General features: G+C 39.0%; 1 protein-coding gene and 1 long non-coding RNA gene across 2 annotated transcripts in view; one reads left to right on the forward strand and one right to left on the reverse strand.

The window, feature by feature from the left end:
* Positions 1 to 5391, forward strand: part of thbs4b (thrombospondin 4b) — a 50199-nt gene extending 44808 nt beyond the window's left edge. Inside the window, exons 20-22 of the mRNA XM_088320358.1 lie at positions 2103 to 2275; positions 2360 to 2499; positions 5060 to 5391. Coding sequence (XP_088176484.1) covers positions 2103 to 2275; positions 2360 to 2499; positions 5060 to 5118 — 372 coding nt within the window. The 3' untranslated portion in view covers positions 5119 to 5391. The remainder of the gene's footprint in view (positions 1 to 2102; positions 2276 to 2359; positions 2500 to 5059) is intronic.
* A 10955-nt stretch (positions 5392 to 16346) lies between these two features.
* The window catches only part of LOC148350163 (uncharacterized), a 26542-nt gene continuing 20339 nt past the window's right edge, over positions 16347 to 22549 (reverse strand). The window contains exon 3 of the long non-coding RNA XR_015853033.1: positions 16347 to 16478. This is a non-coding gene — a long non-coding RNA (uncharacterized LOC148350163). The remainder of the gene's footprint in view (positions 16479 to 22549) is intronic.

Below are 22549 nucleotides of genomic sequence, written 5' to 3' on the forward strand. Positions count from 1 at the left end.
AAAGATGAAAAAAATTCATTTTTGTTTTTTCTCTTTAATTCCTTTATTTTTTTCCGTTTCCTTTTTTGTCTTCTCTTCCCGAACTTCTCTTTTTTTTTTTCAATTTTCTCTTTTTTCAATTTTCTTTTTTGTCTCTTCTTCTTATTTCTTCTTCCCTATTTTTATCCCTTTTAAAAAGAACAGCTTTTTTGTCTTCCTTTGAGACAGGCTGAGTGAAAATTGGCGAAAAAGGGTGTTTTCTGTTCACTTTAAGTCTACGTAATTTGTAATCTTCCTTGGACTCATTTTGGTTTGCACTGCACACTAAGGCGACATCTAGTGAACAAATATAAAACACTTTCGTTTTAAGAACAGCAGAATTTTTTTTATCAGCGCTTTTTTTATTAAAAGTCCGTTTGGCCCAACCTCATCCGAATTCCGGCTTCAGCGGCCCTCGACTCAATTGAGTTTGAGACCCCTGCCCTAGATGTTAAGGGGCCGGTCACACAGCCGTTTGCGGCTGAATTACGGCCAGAAATTTCTGCCTGTGAGGCAGACGCTATTGGACGCATTGAGATCGCCATTCAGACGAGATACAGCGGTGCTTAACACGCGGTCGGAAATTCACACGCGGTTGGCAGCGCGAAAAAGTTTTTTGCTGCTCAATTCTTTAGAGCGCGGGTACACAGCCTTTCACGGGCGTATCGAGGCTTAACCACGGCCAGAAATTTATGGCCGTGAAGCGGACGCTGTTGGACGCTTTGAGACCGCCATATGGACGAGATTCCGCAGTGCTTTACTCGCGGTCGGAAATTCACACGCGGTTGGCCGCGCGAAAAAGTTTTGCGCTGCTCAAAACTTTAGACCACGTGTTAACCGCGGGCGGCACACGTGGTACACACGAGGTAATGATGCGGAAATGACGCGGAACGACGTGCTATGGCCGCGGCCAGGGCGTGGTTACACATGGGTAGGACGGGAAATTTCAGCGGGTAATCAAGGGTGAAGCATGGTCATAGCATGTTCTGCGCCTGTATCGCGGTGTTATTACGTGAAATTAGCGTGTTACGCGTGTGACGGTCAAACGCCTTTCTCCGCGTATATACAGCGCGATTTGCCGAGCACACGTCAGTTGTGCTCGAGACGTCAAGGGGGTGAACATGGATCCCCGTCAGCGTAGTGACCTCGTCTTAATCCATTTTTATTTCTTGACATTTATTTTCATTTCATAACAAGATAATAAAATCAAAATGAAAAACTATTACAATAATAACATATTGGCTTCTTCGATGCCATAGCTTGAAATCTTGATCTTCAAGGGACTGTGTCTTGAGCGGTTATGATTTCTACAGCCCGGTGTTTAGCGAGAAATACATCCCCTCGCTACTACAACCACTTTTACCTCGTTTTATCTCACTTATATATCATTTTTAGGGAATGTAATGGCGAACATATAACCAAAACCACTTCGTCTCGCATTTGTTGGGAATGTAATACAACTTAAACCATTCTGTCTTTGTTTTTGTTGTGAACGTAATCGAACGGTAATGCACACCGTATATAAAACCCTCCCCCCCTCGCGTGAACGCGCATTCTGCTGCGCTTCCAACAAAAGCGATCGTATTCTATATAAAACGCTTATTAAAACAATAAAGCGAGCTAATTATAACAATTGGGAGATCCTAGTCTATATAACGCGTTTATTTAAACAATAAAGTGCGATCGTATTCTACAAAATGCGTTTGTTAACTCGGATGAAACAGTCACCAACGTCAATGCACGCTTCCAACAAATGCGATCGCAGCAGAATGCGCGTTCACGCGAGGGGTGGGGGTGGTGGGGGCGGGGGTGTTGCGTAGGAGTCGGATTTGGGCACAACACCGGCTCGGGAGCTTTTATACCCGTGGTCCACACGAGAAAATGACGCAGAAATGACGCGATGAGGAAGCGGAACAGTCGCCAGCGTCTGTTTTGCGGGCATACCACCGATGAACAGCAGGTTGGCCAATTTTGCGCATTTTCCATCGCGGGCAACCACGGGCAAAAAAAAAACGCAAAATTTTAGCCGTGATTCAGCCGCAAACCACCTATAGACACCCCAACTCTCTCCGCCTCTACACCAGGCCGTCAAATCTCGATCGGGCCCCGGGGAGCACCTGAGAAACTCCCTTTGGCATACGGGGGACACCCAAGACCAGGTCCGCCTCCTGTGGAAGGACCCCCGGAACGTGGGCTGGAAGGACAAAGTGTCCTACCGCTGGTACTTGCAGCACCGGCCACAGGTTGGATACATCAGGTAATATTTCGTGCTACCGGTTTTGGTAAGCAACACCCAAGTCAAAGTCCAGAGACCCGAATTTGACTTTGGGGGTCCCAACAGGGCCCGTTTCTATGAGGGATCCGAGCTGGTGGCAGACTCGGGCGTGACCATCGACACGACCATGAGGGGGGGCCGACTGGGTGTTTTCTGTTTCTCGCAGGAAAACATCATCTGGTCTAATCTGAGATATCGCTGCAATGGTAAGCATGGGTTTATTTGTTCATGTTGAAGAAAAACTAGGTTATCTGGTTGCCCTTAGTCTCCTTTTGGATAAAATGAACTTCTTCATAGGAACAACTGCAGGACAACATCAATATTCTCTTTAGTTCTTCCTACTTAGCTCAAACTTAAAAGAATCCGCTCATTGATTGTCTTGAAGGGCTTTATATTCTTTGCTGCCCTTAGTCTCCTCTTGGATAAAATTAACTTCTTCTTCACAAGGAAATACTGCAGGATAACATCAATATTCTCTTTATTCTTCCCTACTTAGCTCAAACTTAAAAGAATCCGCTCATTGATTGTCTTGAAGGGCTTTATATTCTTTGCTGCCCTTAGTCTCCTCTTGGATAAAATGAATTTCTCATTTACAAGGAACCACTGCAGGACAACATCAATATTCTCTTTAGTCTTCCCTACTTAGCTCAAACTTAAAAGAAATCACTCAATGATTGTCTTGAAAGGCTTTATTGTCTTTGCTGCCCTTAGTCTCCTCTTGGATAAAATGAACTTCTCCACAAGGAACAACTGCAGGATAACATCAATATTCTCTTTATTCTTCCCTACTTAGCTCAAACTTAAAATAATCCACTCAATGATTGTCTTGAAAGGATTTATTGTCTTTGCTGCCCTTAGTCTCCTCTTGGATAAAATGAACTTCTTCACAAGGAACAACTGCAGGACAACATCAATATTCTCTTTATTTTTCCCTACTTAGCTCAAACTTAAAAGAATCCACTCTATGATTGTCTTGAAAGGCTTTAGTGTCTTTGCTGCCCTTAGTCTCCTCTTAGATAAACCCTTACAAGAAAAAAGTAGAAGTTATGTTTTCCACTGTTGTGATTTGGTATTATTAATGTACAATATCTTGCACTATTTCAATGCCACTGCTTAAACACTAGATTATTTAGATGCCCTTAGTCTCCTCTTGGATAAAATGCACTTCTTCACATGGAACAACTGCAGGACAACATCAATATTCTCGTTAGTCTTCCCTATTTAGCTCAAACCTAAAAAATCCAGTCAATTATTTTTTGAAGGACGCTATTGTCTTTGCTGCCCTCAGTCTCCTCTTGGATAAATCCTTACAAAATAAAAGTAGAAGTTATGTTCGCCACTGCTGTGATGTGGTGTCATTAATGTACTTTATCTTGCACTATTTTAATGCCACTGCTTAAACACTAGATTATATAGATGCCCTTAGTCTCCTTTTGGATAATCTGCAATATTTTCTACTGCCGTTCCTACTTTGTTCTATATAATTTTGGAATGTCCACAGTCTCTAAATTATTGAATTGCGAGACTGCATTTTCTGTCCTTAATCCCCCCTTGGATATGATGCAGTTATCCTTCCTAGGCAATAATTACGAGACAATCTCAATATTTTCTATAGTTGTTTTTACTTTGTGCTTTATAATTTTCAAATCTCCAGTCTCTGACCTTAGTGTCCTCTTGGATAAAATACAGTTATCTTTCCCCCAAAGAAATCACAAGACAACCTCAATATTCTCCGCTGTTGCTCCAACTTAGAGCTACATTATTTTGAACTGTCCAAAAGTTCTGGTTCGTTGTAATGCTAGACTGTCTTTCCTGCCCTTAGTCTCCTCTTGGATAAAATGTATCTTTCCTTCCCAATGAACACTACAAAGACAACCTCAATATTCTCCACTCGTGTTCCTACTCAGTACTAATTCATATTGAAATGGCCACAGTCTGTAATAGTTTTAGAATGCTGTATTGTCTTTGCTGCCCTTAGTCTCCTCTTGGATAAAATGCAGTACTCCTCCCCAAAAACCAATTACAAGAAAACCTCAATATTCTCCTCTCGTGTTCCTACTCAGTACTTATTCATATTGAAATTGCCACAGTCTGTAATACTTATTGAATGTTGGATTGCTGCCCTAAGTCTCCTCTTGGATAAAATACAGTACTCCTCCCCAAAAACCAATTACAAGAAAACCTCAATATTCTCCACCCGTGTTGCTTCTCAGTACTTTTTCATATTGAAACGGCCAAAGTCTGTAATACTTATTGAATGTTGGATTGCTGCCCTAAGTCTCCACTTGGATAAAATACAGTACTCCTCCCCAAAAACCAATTACAAGAAAACCTCAATATTCTCCACTCGTGTTGCTTCTCAGTACTTATTCATATTGAAACGGCCAAAGTCTGTAATACTTATTAAATGTTGGATTTCTGCCCTAAGTCTCCTCTTGGATAAAATGCAGTACTCCTCCCCAAAAACCAATTACAAGAAAACCTCAATATTCTCTACGGTTTTTGTTACCTCTTGCTCAATTATTGTAAAATTCTAAAATTATTTTTGCTGCCCTTATTCTCAACTTGGATAAATTCTTACAAAGAAAAAAATAAATGAAGTATGTTCGTAACTCTTGTGAGTTGTTAGCACTTAAGTATATGGCACTCTTTTGATGCCTCTTTACTAGATTGTCTAGATGCCCATAGTCTCCTCTTGGATAAAGTGATTGAATAGCAGCATACCTGTTTCTGATATGCAAATAAGCTTATTTTTCTTCTTGCCAGACACCATCCCCGAGGACTTCCAAGAGTTCCGAACTCAACATGGTGTCGACGCCCTCTAAAAGAATATATTGCACAAACGTGTGTGTGGTAATTGTATGTATGTCTTTGGGTGTATAGTATCATCGGTGTCTTAGTACTGTATATGAATCTTGTTATAAGAAAAAAACATGCGATGATAAGAGAAAATTTGGCTCATAATGTCTCTTACTGTGGAACGTTTTTTTATATCCTAATTAAATTGGACAAATATGAGTTTATTGGGACTTTCATGACGTCATTGTTTTTAGAACATAATGCAGTGGCTACTTTTTCCAGCAGAGAGCGCTCTTTTTCAATGAAATACCATCTCTAGTCTTGCTTTAGTCACCTCAAAGAGAAGCTTATTTTAACAGATTAAATTTGTCCTATAAAACTGTGGTCCCCCCTTTTTCTGTCCCCCATACCGGTTTAATGTCTAATAACGTTCTTATAACCCAGCATAATAATAACATTATTAATAACAACAATAACAATTAAAGTAATAATGATAAGCTAAAGGGAAGGGAAGGAAGGAAAGAAAAGGGATGGAAAAAAGAAAGAAAGTGGAGGAGGAAATAAAAGAAAGGGGGACTGGTGAAAAAAGGAGGAAAGATGGAAAGAGGGAAGAATAGGGAAGAAAGAAGGAAAGAAATAGGAGGGGAAAGGACAGGGAACTGAGGGACAAAGGAAAGAAGGAAAGATGGAAAGAGAGGGGAGGAAAGAAAGAAAGAAAACAGAAGAAAGGAAAGGAAAAAGAAGGAAATAAGGGGGAAAAGGAAAGCGGAAAAGGGGTAACATTGGAAAGAAAGAGGTGAAAGATGGAAAGATGGAAAAGGGGAAGAAAAGGAAAGCAAGAAGTAAAGAAATAGGAGGGGAAAGGATGGAGAACTGAGGAAAGAAGGAAAGATGGAAAAAGGAAAGAAAGGGCAGAGGGAGGGAAAAAAACAGAAAAGAGAAGACAAAGAAGGAAATAAAGAAAAAGGATAGAGGAAAGGGGGGTAACATGGGAAGAAAATAGATGAAATAAGGTAAGAAAATGGAGGGAAGATGGAAAGATAGAAAGAGGAAAGAAAATGGAAGAAAGAAGAAAATAAATAGGAGGGTAAAGGACAGGGAACAGAGGAAAGAAGGAAAGATGGGAAAAAGGGAAGAAAGAGGGTGGTAAGAAGGAAAGAAAACTGAGAAGAAAAGAAGGAAAGAAGGAGTAAAAGGAAATAGAAAAGAGGATGAAATAAGGTAAGAAAAGAAAGGAAAGATGGAAAGATTGAAAGAGGAAAGAAAATGGGAGAAATAAGAAAATAAATAGGAGGGGAAAGGACAGGGGACTGAGGAAGAAAAGAAAAGAAAATGGAGGTGAGAAGGAAAGAAAACAAATGAAAGTAAAAAAAGAAGAAAATAAGGGGTAAAGGGAAAGAGGAAAGGGGCATAACATGGGAAGAAAAGGGGATGAAATAAGGGAAAAAGGGGAGGAAAGATGGAAAGATAGAAATAGGAAAGAAAAGGGAAGAAAGACAGGAGGAAATCAGAGGAAAGAGGCAGAAAACTAAGAAAAGAAGAAAAGATGGGAAAAAGGAAAGAAAGAGGGTGGTAAGAAAGAAAGAAAACTGAGAAGAAAAGAAAGAAAAGAAGGAAATAAGGAGTAAAAGAAAAGAGAAAAGAGGATGGAATAAGGTAAGAAAAGAAAGGAAAGATGGAAAGATTGAAAGAGGAAAGAAAATGGGAGAAATAAGAAAATAAATAGGAGGGGAAAGGACAGGGGACTGAGGAAGAAAAGAAAAGAAAATGGAGGTAAGAAGGAAAGAAAACAAAGGAAAGTAAAAAAAAGAAGAAAATAAGGGGTAAAGGGTAAGAGGAAAGGGGCATAACATGGGAAGAAAAGGGGATGAAATAAGGGGAAAAGGGGAGGAAAGATGGAAAGATAGAAATAGGAAAGAAAAGGGAAGAAAGACAGGAGGAAATCAGAGGAAAGGGGCAGAAAACTAAGAAAAGAAGAAAAGATGGGAAAAAGGAAAGAAAGAGGGTAGTAAGAAGGAAAGAAAACTGAGAAGAAAAGAAAAAAAAGAAGGAAATAAGGAGTAAAAGGAAAGAGAAAGGAGGATGAAATAAGGTAAGAAAAGAAAGGAAAGATGGAAAGATTGAAAGAGGAAAGAAAATGGGAGAAATAAGAAAATAAATAGGAGGGGAAAGGACAGGGGACTAAGGAAGAAAAGAAAAGAAAATGGAGGTGAGAAGGAAAGAAAACAAATGAAAGTAAAAAAAGAAGAAAATAAGGGGTAAAGGGAAAGAGGAAAGGGGCATAACATGGGAAGAAAAGGGGATGAAATAAGGGAAAAAGGGGAGGAAAGATGGAAAGATAGAAATAGGAAAGAAAAGGGAAGAAAGACAGGAGGAAATCAGAGGAAAGAGGCAGAAAACTAAGAAAAGAAGAAAAGATGGGAAAAAGGAAAGAAAGAGGGTGGTAAGAAAGAAAGAAAACTGAGAAGAAAAGAAAGAAAAGAAGGAAATAAGGAGTAAAAGAAAAGAGAAAAGAGGATGGAATAAGGTAAGAAAAGAAAGGAAAGATGGAAAGATTGAAAGAGGAAAGAAAATGGGAGAAATAAGAAAATAAATAGGAGGGGAAAGGACAGGGGACTGAGGAAGAAAAGAAAAGAAAATGGAGGTAAGAAGGAAAGAAAACAAAGGAAAGTAAAAAAAAGAAGAAAATAAGGGGTAAAGGGTAAGAGGAAAGGGGCATAACATGGGAAGAAAAGGGGATGAAATAAGGGGAAAAGGGGAGGAAAGATGGAAAGATAGAAATAGGAAAGAAAAGGGAAGAAAGACAGGAGGAAATCAGAGGAAAGGGGCAGAAAACTAAGAAAAGAAGAAAAGATGGGAAAAAGGAAAGAAAGAGGGTAGTAAGAAGGAAAGAAAACTGAGAAGAAAAGAAAAAAAAGAAGGAAATAAGGAGTAAAAGGAAAGAGAAAGGAGGATGAAATAAGGTAAGAAAAGAAAGGAAAGATGGAAAGATTGAAAGAGGAAAGAAAATGGGAGAAAGAAGAAAATAAATAGGAGGGGAAAGGACAGGGGACTGAGGAAGAAAAGAAAAGAAAATGGAGGTGAGAAGGAAAGAAAACAAATGAAAGTAAAAAAAGAAGAAAATAAGGGGTAAAGGGAAAGAGGAAAGGGGCATAACATGGGAAGAAAAGGGGATGAAATAAGGGAAAAAGGGGAGGAAAGATGGAAAGATAGAAATAGGAAAGAAAAGGGAAGAAAGACAGGAGGAAATCAGAGGAAAGAGGCAGAAAACTAAGAAAAGAAGAAAAGATGGGAAAAAGGAAAGAAAGAGGGTGGTAAGAAAGAAAGAAAACTGAGAAGAAAAGAAAGAAAAGAAGGAAATAAGGAGTAAAAGAAAAGAGAAAAGAGGATGGAATAAGGTAAGAAAAGAAAGGAAAGATGGAAAGATTGAAAGAGGAAAGAAAATGGGAGAAATAAGAAAATAAATAGGAGGGGAAAGGACAGGGGACTGAGGAAGAAAAGAAAAGAAAATGGAGGTAAGAAGGAAAGAAAACAAAGGAAAGTAAAAAAAAGAAGAAAATAAGGGGTAAAGGGTAAGAGGAAAGGGGCATAACATGGGAAGAAAAGGGGATGAAATAAGGGGAAAAGGGGAGGAAAGATGGAAAGATAGAAATAGGAAAGAAAAGGGAAGAAAGACAGGAGGAAATCAGAGGAAAGGGGCAGAAAACTAAGAAAAGAAGAAAAGATGGGAAAAAGGAAAGAAAGAGGGTAGTAAGAAGGAAAGAAAACTGAGAAGAAAAGAAAAAAAAGAAGGAAATAAGGAGTAAAAGGAAAGAGAAAGGAGGATGAAATAAGGTAAGAAAAGAAAGGAAAGATGGAAAGATTGAAAGAGGAAAGAAAATGGGAGAAATAAGAAAATAAATAGGAGGGGAAAGGACAGGGGACTAAGGAAGAAAAGAAAAGAAAATGGAGGTGAGAAGGAAAGAAAACAAATGAAAGTAAAAAAAGAAGAAAATAAGGGGTAAAGGGAAAGAGGAAAGGGGCATAACATGGGAAGAAAAGGGGATGAAATAAGGGAAAAAGGGGAGAAAAGATGGAAAGATAGAAATAGGAAAGAAAAGGGAAGAAAGACAGGAGGAAATCAGAGGAAAGAGGCAGAAAACTAAGAAAAGAAGAAAAGATGGGAAAAAGGAAAGAAAGAGGGTGGTAAGAAAGAAAGAAAACTGAGAAGAAAAGAAAGAAAAGAAGGAAATAAGGAGTAAAAGAAAAGAGAAAAGAGGATGGAATAAGGTAAGAAAAGAAAGGAAAGATGGAAAGATTGAAAGAGGAAAGAAAATGGGAGAAATAAGAAAATAAATAGGAGGGGAAAGGACAGGGGACTGAGGAAGAAAAGAAAAGAAAATGGAGGTAAGAAGGAAAGAAAACAAAGGAAAGTAAAAAAAAGAAGAAAATAAGGGGTAAAGGGTAAGAGGAAAGGGGCATAACATGGGAAGAAAAGGGGATGAAATAAGGGGAAAAGGGGAGGAAAGATGGAAAGATAGAAATAGGAAAGAAAAGGGAAGAAAGACAGGAGGAAATCAGAGGAAAGGGGCAGAAAACTAAGAAAAGAAGAAAAGATGGGAAAAAGGAAAGAAAGAGGGTAGTAAGAAGGAAAGAAAACTGAGAAGAAAAGAAAAAAAAGAAGGAAATAAGGAGTAAAAGGAAAGAGAAAGGAGGATGAAATAAGGTAAGAAAAGAAAGGAAAGATGGAAAGATTGAAAGAGGAAAGAAAATGGGAGAAAGAAGAAAATAAATAGGAGGGGAAAGGACAGGGGACTGGGGAAGAAAAGAAAAGAAAATGGAGGTAAGAAGGAAAGAAAACAAAGGAAAGTAAAAAAAGAAGAAAATAAGGGGTAAAGGGAAAGAGGAAAGGGGCATAACATGGGAAGAAAAGGGGATGAAATAAGGGAAAAAGGGGAGGAAAGATGGAAAGATAGAAATAGGAAAGAAAAGGGAAGAAAGACAGGAGGAAATCAGAGGAAAGGGGCAGAAAACTAAGAAAAGATGGGAAAAAGAAAGAGGGTGGTAAGAAAGAAAGAAAACTGAGAAGAAAAGAAGGAAAGAAGAAGTAAAAGGAAATAGAAAAGAGGATGAAATAAGGTAAGAAAAGAAAGGAAAGATGGAAAGATTGAAAGAGGAAAGAAAATGGGAGAAATAAGAAAATAAATAGGAGGGGAAAGGACAGGGGACTGAGGAAGAAAAGAAAAGAAAATGGAGGTAAGAAGGAAAGAAAACAAACGAAAGTAAGAAAAGAAGAAAATAAGGGGTAAAGGGAAAGAGGAAAGGGGCATAACATGGGAAGAAAAGGGGATGAAATAAGGGAAAAAGGGGAGGAAAGATAGAAAGATAGAAATAGGAAAGAAAAGGGAAGAAAGACGGGAGGAAATCGGAGGAAAGGGGCAGAAAACTAAGAAAAGAAGAAAAAATGGGAAAATGGAAAGGGAGGAAAGAAGGAAACAGAGAAGAGAAGGAAAATCAAAGAAGGAAAGAAGGGAAAAAAGAAAAGAGGAAAATAGGGGTACCATGGGAAGAAAATAGGACGAAATAAGGAAAGGAAAGAAGGGGAAATAGGTGATGTCATTGGGAAAGAAAATCCACGGTAGTCTAAACCACTAGGGATGTCGATGACATAGGAAAAGGCATTCGATTTTATCTCAAAATCACATTTTTACTCAGGGTACCAGAGACAGATGAATGTTAAAAGATGGATAAATACGTTCTACATTTTATTTTGGTATTGCCTTCATCGTTTACGCTATCGATACATTTTTTTTTTACTCATGGCGCCGCAAATTCATCAAAGAGGTAACGGAAAATTATTCACAAACACACAATAAGAGACAAGGGGGCATTCATTGAGCTCGTGAGGAGATGTAGTCAGTTCTAGGCCTGATTCTCATTTGCTTAAAACTTCCCCAACTCCCCTTTTAGTCTAGTAGTTAGGATTCGGCGCTTTCACTGCTGCGATCCGGGTTTGATTCCCAATCAATTCAAGATTGTGCACAAATCGGTCAGCGTTCTCTTTCGACTGCATTTGCTCAAATTTGGTAACATATTAGCATAAAACCTGTAAGATAGAAAAACACAACTATAATCCTTAAAAAAATATATAGGAAATATCACTGTTCACGAATTTTACCAGGCCCCCCCCGTGAAACAATACTGGTTTCCACGGTTACGCGGAGCAGGATCTGACTCAGATACAGCACCTTCATCACCTAGCTACTGTTGCTTTTTTGGATATAAAGCGTCATCCTGATTTTTAGAGATGAGACGGATCTCGGCATGCCGAGAATATTTGTGGATGCTATTGTCTTTTGTGATAGAAGACAAACTAGACATCCATCCATCCACCGCTTATCATCAGTAGGGTCGCGGGGGTGCTGGAGCCCATCACAGCTATCTTCGGGCAGTGGGCAGGGGACACAGAGACAGACAACTCACTCGCTCATTTACACCTAGGGACAATTTGGACCGGCCAATTCACCTGAAACGCATGTTTTTGGAATGCGGGAGGAAACCGGAGTGCTCGGAGGAAACCCATGCAAACAAGGGGAGAACATGCAAACTCCACACAGGAAGGTTCGATCTCGTGACCTCAGAACTGTGTTGCACACGCGCTAACCACTGCCCCAAACTAGACTTATCTTGGATAAAAATTAAAAATTAAAGTCCCATTTTCTTCTCTAGCCCTTGATGGATTTTATACAATTTGACTATAAAGGATTTTATACGATTAAATACAAGTTACAAATATTGAGTGCAATGAAGATTTTCACTGAGTGGGCTTCGGGTCACGCTGTTCCAAATGCGGAATGTTTTGGCTGGGGAACTTTGATAACAGGACTCTGACGCAGGACGGCAGGCATTGTTTGGAGAACATGTCTTCTCCGACATGTTGGGGCCCACGTGGGGGCTTCCCTGGCACACCCAAGGGAGGAGCTGGCACACCAGCTTTGGAAAAGACGTGGGCAGAGAGAAGAAAGGCGGGAGATCGAGAGAGGAGGCTTGCCAGAGACTCTTACGACATCAATTTCGGCTAATTCGGCCATATTGGAAGAAATTAAATCTGCCCCCGTGTGGAAATGCTTGTCCATCTTTTCCATCAAGAAATGAGCGTGCATTGTTGGGGTGAATGTAGGTTGTGTTTGTTGAATGGAGTCAGAGAACTAATTCCAACAATTTGGTAAACTGTACATTTTCAATATTTAATTCCGAACACCCTTAATCACAAAATGTCTCAAAGAACAGAACAGGTTACAATGGCAACCATCCCCTGATCTAAAACCAACATGCAGGCAAGGAAAAACTCAAAACCTCAGCATGAGGAAAATAAGAAACCTTGAAGAGAGGCCTTGCAGAAACATGTTGTATTTGGATAGATTTATTACATCTGTTTTATTGAATTATGTATTTATTCCAAAATATTGATCAATCTAAAGCACAGGTGTCAAACAGGCGGCCCGCGGGCCAGATCAGGCCCGCTAAGGGATTGAATCCGGCCCGCGAGACAACACTCAGAGAAGCGCAAGAGAAAAACAAGCTGCAGGTTGAAATATGTCAACTTGATGTTGCCAAAGCCAGGTGCCTCGGACAAAGACACTGTACTTGTATTTATTTCTCTCTCTCTCTCTCTCTCTCTCTCTCTCTCTCTCTCTCTCTCTCTCTTTCTTTCTTTTCCATCCCTTTTCTCCTACTGTCTCTTTCACTCTCCGTGTCTCTCTTTCACTAACACTCAGAGAAGCACAAGAGAAAAAAAAGCTGCAGGTGGAAATATGTCAACTTGATGTTGCCAAAGCCAGGTGCCTCTCACAAAGACACTGTACTTGTATTTCTCTCTCTCTCTCTCTCTCTCTCTTTCTCTCCCTCTCTCTCTCTCTCTCTCTCTCCCTCTCTCTCTCTCTCTCTCTTTCTTTTCCATCCCTTTTCTCCCACTGTCTCTTTCACTCTCCGTGTCTTTTTAACTTCTTTTGCTCTAACTTCCTTTTTTCCTTTTCTCTCTTTTCTCTTTCTCTCTTCCTACCCTTCGCGCTTTCATTTCTCTTTTCTCTCCTTCGGTCTTTCTATTTCTCTTTGATTTCTTTCTTCCTCTCCCTTTCTTTTCCCCCCTCTCTCACGACTTTTTATCTTTGGTTTCTCACACTCTCTCCCTCTCTCTTTTTCTTTCTTTGTCCAGCCCTCTCTCCTTTTCCCTCCCTCTTTCTCTTATTTCTGTATCTCTTTTTCTTTCTCTTCAATCTACGCGTCCGGCCCCCGACAGAATGTTTGTTCTATCGTGTCTTTTCTCTCCTTCTGTCTTTCTATTTCTCTTTGGATTTCTTTCTTCATCTCCCTTTCTTTCGCTCTCTCTCACATTATTCTCTTTCTGTCTCTTTAGTTTCTCTCTCTCCTTTTCCCTCTCTCTTTCTCTTATTTCTCTATCTCTCTTTTTCTTTCTCTTTAATCTACTAGTCCGGCCCCCGACAGAATCTTCGTTCTATCGTGTGGCCCCCGAGTTAAAATGAGTTTGACACCCCTGATCTAAAGTGTAGTGTTAGTGGTAGAAGGTCTGGATGCCATATTATTTTGTAAAGAAAATTTTCCCCGGTATCGGTATTCTCACAGGCTACCAGTCAAGGATCAAGTCCAGTCATGTTTATTTGTGACGCCCTTAATCACTAAGAGTCTCAAAGAGCTGCACAGACTACAGACTATGATGACACCATCCCCTGATCTAAAACCCACATGAGGGCAAGGAAAAACTCAAAAACCTCAAGTCATGTTTATTTGTGACGCCCTTAATCACAAGGAGTCTCAAAAGGCGGCCCAAACCACAGACTATTGCAAACTACAGACTATGATGACACCATCCCCTGATCTAAAACCAACATGAGGGCAAGGAAAAACTCAAAAACCTCAAGTCATGTTTATTTGTGACGCCCTTAATCACAAGGAGTCTCAAAAGGCGGCCCAAACCACAGACTATTGCAAACTACAGACTATGATGACACCATCCCCTGATCTAAAACCCACATGAGGGCAAGGAAAAACTCAAAAACCTCAAGTCATGTTTATTTGTGACGCCCTTAATCACAAGGAGTCTCAAAAGGCGGCCCAAACCACAGACTATTGCAAACTACAGACTATGATGACACCATCCCCTGATCTAAACCCTACATGAGGGCAAGGAAAAACTCAACCAGAAGAAAATGAAGAAACCTTGAGAAGGACCAGAATCAGAATCACCTTCATTATCAATTCTACAACGAGACTACGGGAGCACTAAAAATATGTATAATGTAAAGACAGAATATATGAAAAAAAGCATGCATTGTCTTTTCTGGATTTTTCTTTTTAGTTTATCTCTCTCACAGAGGACAGGCAACTATGAGGAAAATTTCAAACCCCTCCATGATTTCTTAGTGGGAGAAATAGCAAAATAGCAGGATGCTCAAAAAATTATTTTCTTCACTGTATATATATATACAGTGGCTTGCGAAACTATTTGGCCCCCTAGAACTTTTTGACCTTTTGCCACATTTCAGACTTCAAACATAAAGATACAAAATTGTAATTTCTTGTGAAGCATCAACAATAATTGGGACACAATCACGAAGAGGAACACACTTTATTGGGTATTTTAAACTTTTTTAACAATTAAAAAACAAAAAAGTGGGTATGCAAAATGATTCAGAGCAGCAAACTCAGATGTTCAGTGAGGATCTCTGAATGATTCAATGTTGATCTAAATGACTAACGATGATAAATGGAATATCCACCTGTGTGTAATCAATTCTCTGTATAAATGCACTGTATAATATATATATATATATATTTATCTATATACTGTACTTGAACTGTAATTTAAACTGAATGAGTCAATGTGACAACTGAAAACAAAACAAAACAAAGTTATAGAAATGAAGTCAAGTGTCAATAAGTACTATGTAAAACCTTTAACAGTGCAAAAAAATAAAAGAAGTAAATAACTTTTCTGCAAAAAAAATACTTCTTCTGCAGATAAATTTCTTATTTTGCATAACTGTTTTAGAATTAAAGAGTATCAAGAGTATCTAAAGTAAAATGTTACATAACCAGGATATACTGTAAATACTTATTATAAAAAATATGTACAGCAGTGCTCTGGTTTGCCGGCGTCCCTGGGTCCTAAACGCATCATTTTTGCTGGGGACGCACAGTCTCAAATCAACGTGACGCAACTTTTTGGACACAAAATCGTCATTATTACCCGATTTTTTTTTTCAAACAAAGATTTGCCGCACTCCGAACTTTTCGTCAGGCAGATCCGCCATTGTTGTTTTGGTCTCGCGGTTCGAGTTTTCGTCCGCACGCCGATCTCGTTGCTTTGAGATGACATCATTGTTGTGGTGCTTGTCATCGATTTAAGGTAAAAATCAACACAAAATTGGTCATTTCTTCAGTCTCAGTAATAAGTCGGAACATAATGCAGAAAGTGATAGCAACGGCAATAATTCCGGCACGAAAAAACAGCAGAGAAATGCTTTGGAAGATCGCGAAGGCAAGGAAAACACGTGTGTTGAAGCGAACGATTTGATGAAAGCAAACAAACAAAAGAAAACTCCTAGCAAGAAAAGGACTTTTCTGCCGAAATGGACTCAATTATATTCTTGGTGACGCTATGAGAAGGATGATAATGGATCGGACCTTGAGAAGGCATTACAACTGTGGCGGGACAGCAAACCACGAAGAATATATGAACTGAAAAATCTGAAGTGATAACTGCTTTGTATTACCAATTAACTCTGATGATTAAAACTGCATGAATATTTGGACAAATATTTTAGCGATATTATTTTGTATAATGTACAATATTGTTGTGAACTGAGAAAATCTTGAAGTGATAACTGCATTGTATTACCAATTAACTGTGATGATTAAAACGGAATGAAAATATAGATTTCTATGATATATTTGTCGCAGATTTACAATTTCAACCTCGATAACACAAAATTTGGGGGACCCATAGATCTCTGTCGGGACCCATAGATTTTCGGGACCCATCATTTTTTTGGATTGATGTAAAACCTTGATGTTTTCACTCTATAGTGAACTTAATACAAATGAGAAAAAAAGATAATGGTTTAATCGCGGTGACCTATTTTTTTCGGCACATGATTCATCGAGCAGATTGCACAAAACTGCGGCAAAATCAGGTCACCGAATCGCACTGCCGTGTTCCCGATCCGTGTTCCTTTCCTTTCAGAGGCGAGTCGTGACGCGCTTGGGTCTCGCCTTTGTGGGCGTCGTGCTCTCAGACAGGAGTGGGCGGAAAGTGCCAGACGCAAGTGTCGCAATTAGCGAGGGAACATGGCGTTTTCCAGTCCAATGTGTTACCGTCTGCACCCGTCTGTCAAACGGAACATTTGGTAACCGCTATTGTGTCGGACAGATTTCCATTTTTTCCGTTTATCGAATCTCCGAAACGCCGCTTAAAATTCGTCTTGGCCGTGGAAAAACAAAGGGAAACAGAACTCTAGGTGGTGAAAAATATACTGGATCTCCAGAAAAAAACCACATGGGAAAGAAGTGACTCTTGGAAAGTGGCGTGGTTTAGAAAAGAAAGAAAGTCCAGTAGCACCATGTTAAAAGGAAGGAAAGTGAAGAAAGAAAGAGAGAGAGAGATAAAAAGAGAAAGAGAGGGATGGAAAGAGAGTGAGATGGAGAGATAGAAAGAGAAGAGAGGAAGAGATAGAGAAAGAAAGAGAGAAATAGAGAGATAGAAAAGAAATAAATTCCAGTAGCACGATGTTAGAAGGAAAGAAAGAAAGAGAGATACAGAGAGACAGATAGAGATAGAAAGGGAGATAGAGATAGAGACAAAGATAGAGATAGATAGACAGACAGACAGACGGATAGATAGATAGAAAGGAAATGAAGTCCAGTAGCACGATGTTAGAAAGAAAGAAAGAAAGAGAGAGAGATACAGAGAGACAGATAGAGATAGAAAGAGAGACAGATAGAGATAGAGACAAAGATAGAGATAGATAGACAGACAGACAGACGGATAGATAGATAGAAAGGAAATGAAGTCCAGTAGCACGATGTTAGAAAGAAAGAAAGAAAGAGAGAGAGATACAGAGAGACAGATAGAGATAGAAAGAGAGACAGATAGAGATAGAAAGGGAGATAGAGATAGAGACAAAGATAGAGATAGATAGACAGACAGACAGACGGATAGATAGATAGAAAGGAAATGAAGTCCAGTAGCACGATGTTAGAAAGAAAGAGAGAGAGAGAGAGAGAGAGAGAGAGAGAGAGAGAGAGAGAGAGAGAGAGAGAGAGAGAAAGAAAGAAAGAAAGAAAGAAAGAAAGAGAGATACAGAGAGAGAGAGATAGATGTCTAGATAGATGTCTAGATAGATAGATAGATGTCTAGAGAGATGTCTAGATAGATAGATAGAAAAGAAATAAAGTCCAGTAGCACGATGTTAGAAATAAAGAAATAGAGAGAGAGAAAGAGAAAAAGAAACAAGGAAAGAAAGAAAGAGAGAGAGAAAGAGAGATAGAAAGAGAGAGAGTGATACAGAGAGAAAAAGAGGCAAATAGAGATAGATAGATAGAGATAGATAGATAGAGACATACATAGAGAGATAGATAGAGATAGATAGATAGAGACATACATAGAGAGATAGATAGATAGATACATTGAGAGATAGATACATAGAGAGATAGATAGATAGATACATAGAGAGATAGATAGATAGATAGATAGATAGATAGATAGATAGATAGATAGATAGATAGATAGATAGATAGATAGATAGATAGATAGATAGATAGATAGATAGATAGATAGATAGATAGATAGAACTTGTGTAGAGGGGGAAGGAAAAAGGAAAGAAGTAGGGGAGGGAGGTGGGTAGGGAAGAAGTAGGGAATGAGGCAAAGAAGAAATTAGGTTAGTAGGGAGGAAGGAAGTAAAGAAGAAGGAAAAGAAGACTAAAGGGAAGGAGGGAAAAAGGGAATTATGAAGGGAGGAGAAGAAGAAATGCACTAAGGTAGTTAATAAATATTGAGAAAGTAAACAAAGAATAAGGAAGGGGGAAAGAAGGAAGAAAAGAGGGTAGGGAGAAATATAGGACGGAAGGAGGAAAGAAAAGTGAGCAATAAAAGAAAGAAATAAAAGGACAGATGAAAAAGGATGAAAGAAGGAAAGATGGACAGAGGAAAGAAAAGGGAGGAAAGATAATAAGAGGGAAAAGGACAGAGGACTGAGGAAAGGAGGAAAGAAAGAAAAAAAGAGAACAGGGTGGAAAGAAGAAAAGAAAACAGAGCAGAGAAGGGAAAAAAAGCAAATGAGGGGAAAAAGGAAAGAGGAAAATGGAGGTAACATGGCAAGAAAAGAGGATGAAATAAGGAAAGAAAAGAAGGCAAAAAATAAGAGGGAAAAGGACGGAGGACTGAGGAAAGAAGGAAAGAAAGAAAAAAGAGAGAACATAGTGGAAAGAAGAAACAAAACAAAGCACAGAAGGAAAAAAAGCAAATGAGGGAAAAAAGGAAAGAGGAAAATGGGAGTAACATGGGAAGAAAAGAGGATGAAATAAGGAAAGAAAAGAAGGCAAAAATAAGAGGGAAAAGGACAGAGGACTGAGGAAAGAAGGAAAGAAAGAAAAAAAGAGAGAACAGGGTGGAAAGAAGAAAAGAAAACAGAGCAGAGAAGGGAAAAAAGCAAATGAGGGGATAAAGGAAAGAGGAAAATGGAGGTAACATGGGAAGAAAAGAGGATGAAAGAAGGAAAGAAAAGAAGGCAAAAAATAAGAGGGAAAAGGACAGAGGACTGAGGAAAGAAGGAAAGAAAGAAAAAAGAGAGAACATAGTGGAAAGAAGAAACAAAACAGAGCAAAGAAGGGAAAAAAGCAAATGAGGGAAAAAAGGAAAGAGGAAAATGGGAGTAACATGGGAAGAAAAGAGGATGAAATAAGGAAAGAAAAGAAGGCAAAAATAAGAGGGAAAAGGACAGAGGACTGAGGAAAGAAGGAAAGAAAGAAAATAAGAGAAAACATGGTGGAAAGAAGAAACAAAACAAAGCACAGAAGGGAAAAAAGCAAATGACGGAAAAAAGGAAAGAGGAAAATGGGAGTAACATGGGAAGAAAAGAGGATGAAATAAGGAAAAAAGGAGAAAAGGAAAGAAAAGAGAAGACGGAAACAAAAGAGTAATGTTAGAAGGAAAGAAAAAAAGAGGTAAGAATAAAAGAAAGAAAATGAAAAGAAAGAAAGGATATGATAAGAAATAAAAGAAAATGAAAAGAGAAAGAAAGAAAGAAAATAAAAAAACTAGAAGAAAGGAAGAAAAAAAGAAAGAAAGAAAAGTTGCTAACAAAAGAAACTAAAACAGTATATGAAAATAAGAAATTCCCACTTTCATGAATGCAGCATTATCCTGAGAGATTATTATCCATCAGTCTAGGCTTGCATAACGACAATCGAGGATCGCTCGGGACAAATGGCCCAACAGATGGCAACAGCAGATGAGTCATTTCTTCTCTCCGCTTCGGACAGTCGCCGCCGAAGGTCACTAAAATAACACCCTCCCGCCCACGGTTTGAGACAAAAGGCCGCGCTCCGAACGTCTCGCCGAGCCACGAAAATAGATGCCGGTACGATGGAGTGTGCGGCGGCCATGTTGTGTAACGACGTGAGTGGTTTGATTGTGCAATCAAATACACCGCCTGTCGGGAAGAAATGATTCGGCTCCCACGTAACGAGTGGCAAAGACGCTTGCGTAATGTCTGTCGATTATTCTCTCCATCATCTATTATGTAATATCTTTGTGTAACAGTTATTAGATTTTAGAAACATAAATGCATTAATGTATGGATGGAAAGATGGATTCATGGATGTATGAACGAGTGTATGGATAGGAAAATGGACACAGATGGATGGACAGATGTAGAAAAGGATGGATAGATGGATGGATTGCAGAAGTATAAAAGCATAAGAGTCAGGATGGATGTTTGGATATTGTTAGGTCTATTACCTTACATCTCTGAATGAAAAAGGAAAGAACCGAGAAGAAAAGAAAGAAAAAAGGAAATAAGGGGTAAAATGAAAGAGGAAAAGGGGGTTAACATGGGGAGAAAAGGGGATGAAATAAGGGAAAAAGGGGAGGAAAGATGGAAAAAGGAAAGAAATGGGAAGAAGGAAGGAAATAAATAGGAGGAGAGGGGCAGAAAACTGAGGAAAGAAGAAAAGATGGGAAAAGGAAAGAAAACAGAGAAGAACGTAAAGAAAAAGAAGGAAAAAACGATTAAAGGGAAAAAGGAAAGGGGGCATAACATGGGAAGAAAAGGGGATGAAATGAGGGAAAAGGGGGAGGAAAGATGGAAATAGGAAAAAAAGGGGAAGAAAGAAAGAAAGAAAGAAATAGGAGGAAAGGGGCAGAAAACTGAGGAAAGAAGAAAAGATGGGAAAAGGAAAGAAAAGGGAAGTAAGAAGGAAAGAAAACAGAGAAGAACGTAAAGAAAAAGAAGGAAATAAGAAAAAAAAAGAAAAGAGGAAAAAGGGGGGAACATGGGGAGAAAAGGGGATGAAATAAGGTAAGAAAAGGGAGGAAAGATGGAAAGATTGAAAGAGGAAAGAGAATGGGAGAAAGAAGAAAATAAATAGGAGGGGAAAGGATGGGGAATGGAGGACAAAAGGAAAGAAGGAAAGATGGGAAAAAAAGAAAGAAAGAGGGAGGTAAGAAGGAAAGAAAACTGAGAAGAAAAGAAAGACAAAGAGGAAAAGGGGGTAACATGGGGAGAAAAGGGGATGAAATAAGGTAAGAAAAGGGAGGAAAGATGGAAAGATTGAAAGAGGAAAGAGAATGGGAGAAAGAAGAAAATGAATAGGAGGGGAAAGGACAGGGGACTGAGGAAAAAAAGAAAAGAAAATGGAGGTAAGAAGGAAAGGAAACAGAGAAGAAAGTAAAGAAAAAGAAGGAAATAACAGGTAAAGGGAAAGAGGAAAGGGGGCATAACATGGGAAGAAAAGGGGATGAAATAAGGAAAAAAGGGGAGGAAAAAATGGAATTAGGAAAGAAATGGGAAGAAGGAAGGAAACAAATAGGAGGAAGTGGGCAGAAAACTGAGGAAAGAAGAAAAGATGGGAAAAGGAAAGAAAAGGGAAGTAAGAAGGAAAGAAAACAGAGAAGAACGTAAAGAAAAAGAAGTAAATAACGGGTAAAGGGAAAGAGGAAAGGGGGCATAACATGGGAAGAAAAGGGGATGAAATAAGGAAAAAAGGGGAGGAAAGATGGAAATAGGAAAGAAAGGGGAAGAAAAAAAGAAAGAAATAGGAGGAAAGAGGCAGAAAACTGAGGAAAGAAGAAAAGATGGGAAAAAGAAAGAAAAGGGAGAAAAGAAGGAAAGAAAACAGAGAAGAGAAGAAAAGTCAAAGAAGGAAATAAGAAAAAAAAGAAAAGAGGAAAAGGGGGGTAATATGGGGAGAAAAGGGGTTGAAATAAGGTAAGAAAAGGGAGGAAAGATGGAAAGATTGAAAGAGGAAAGAGACCGGGAGAAAGAAGAAAATAAATAGGAGGGGAAAGGACAGGGGAACTGAGGACAGAAAGAAAGAAGGAAAGATGGGAAAAAAGGAAAGAAAAGGGAGGTAAGAAGAAAAGAAAACAGAGAAGAATGTAAAAAAAAGAGAGAAATAAGAGTTGAAGGGAAAGAGGAAAAGGGGGCATAACATGGGAAGAAAAGGGGATAAAAATAGGGAGGGAAAGGGAGGAAAGATGGGAATAGGAAAGAAAAGGGAAGAAAGAAGGAAATAAATAGGAGGAAAGGGGCAGAAAACTGAGGAAAGAAGAAAAGATGGGAAAAAGAAAGAAAAAGGAGAAAAGAAGGAAAGAAAACAGAGAAGAGAAGGAAAGTCAAAGAAGGAAATAAGAAAAAAAAGAAAAGAGGAAAAGGGGGTAACATGGGGAGAAAGGGGGATGAAATAAGGTAAGAAAAGGGAGGAAAGATGGAAAGATTGAAAGAGGAAAGAGACCGGGAGAAAGAAGAAAATAAATAGGATGGGAAAGGACAGGGGAACTGAGGACAGAAAGAAAGAAGGAAAGATGGGAAAAAAGGAAAGAAAAGGGAGGTAAGAAGAAAAGAAAACAGAGAAGAATGTAAAAAAAAAAAAGAGGAAAGGGGGCATAACATGGGAAGAAAAGGGGATAAAAAAGGGAGGGAAAGGGAGGAAAGATGGGAATAGGAAAGAAAAGGGAAGAAAGAAGGAAATAAATAGGAGGAAAGGGGCAGAAAACTGGCAGGAAGCAAGAAAGGATGCCCCGACGTCCGAGATGAAACAAATGTGTAACAAATGGGCCGAGTTACAAAATTTCTGCTGACCACCACAAAGGTAAGAAATCCTATTCATAATTCTTTTCTTTATCCTTTTTTTTTTTTTTTTTTACACGTTCATGTTAGCGTAATCTTTCGTACGGAAG

The sequence above is a fragment of the Urocampus carinirostris genome, chromosome 16 (genome assembly GCF_059441175.1).
Source record: "Urocampus carinirostris isolate Australia breed hairy pipefish chromosome 16, RoL_Ucar_1.0, whole genome shotgun sequence".
NCBI classification, from domain to species: Eukaryota; Metazoa; Chordata; class Actinopteri; order Syngnathiformes; family Syngnathidae; genus Urocampus; species Urocampus carinirostris.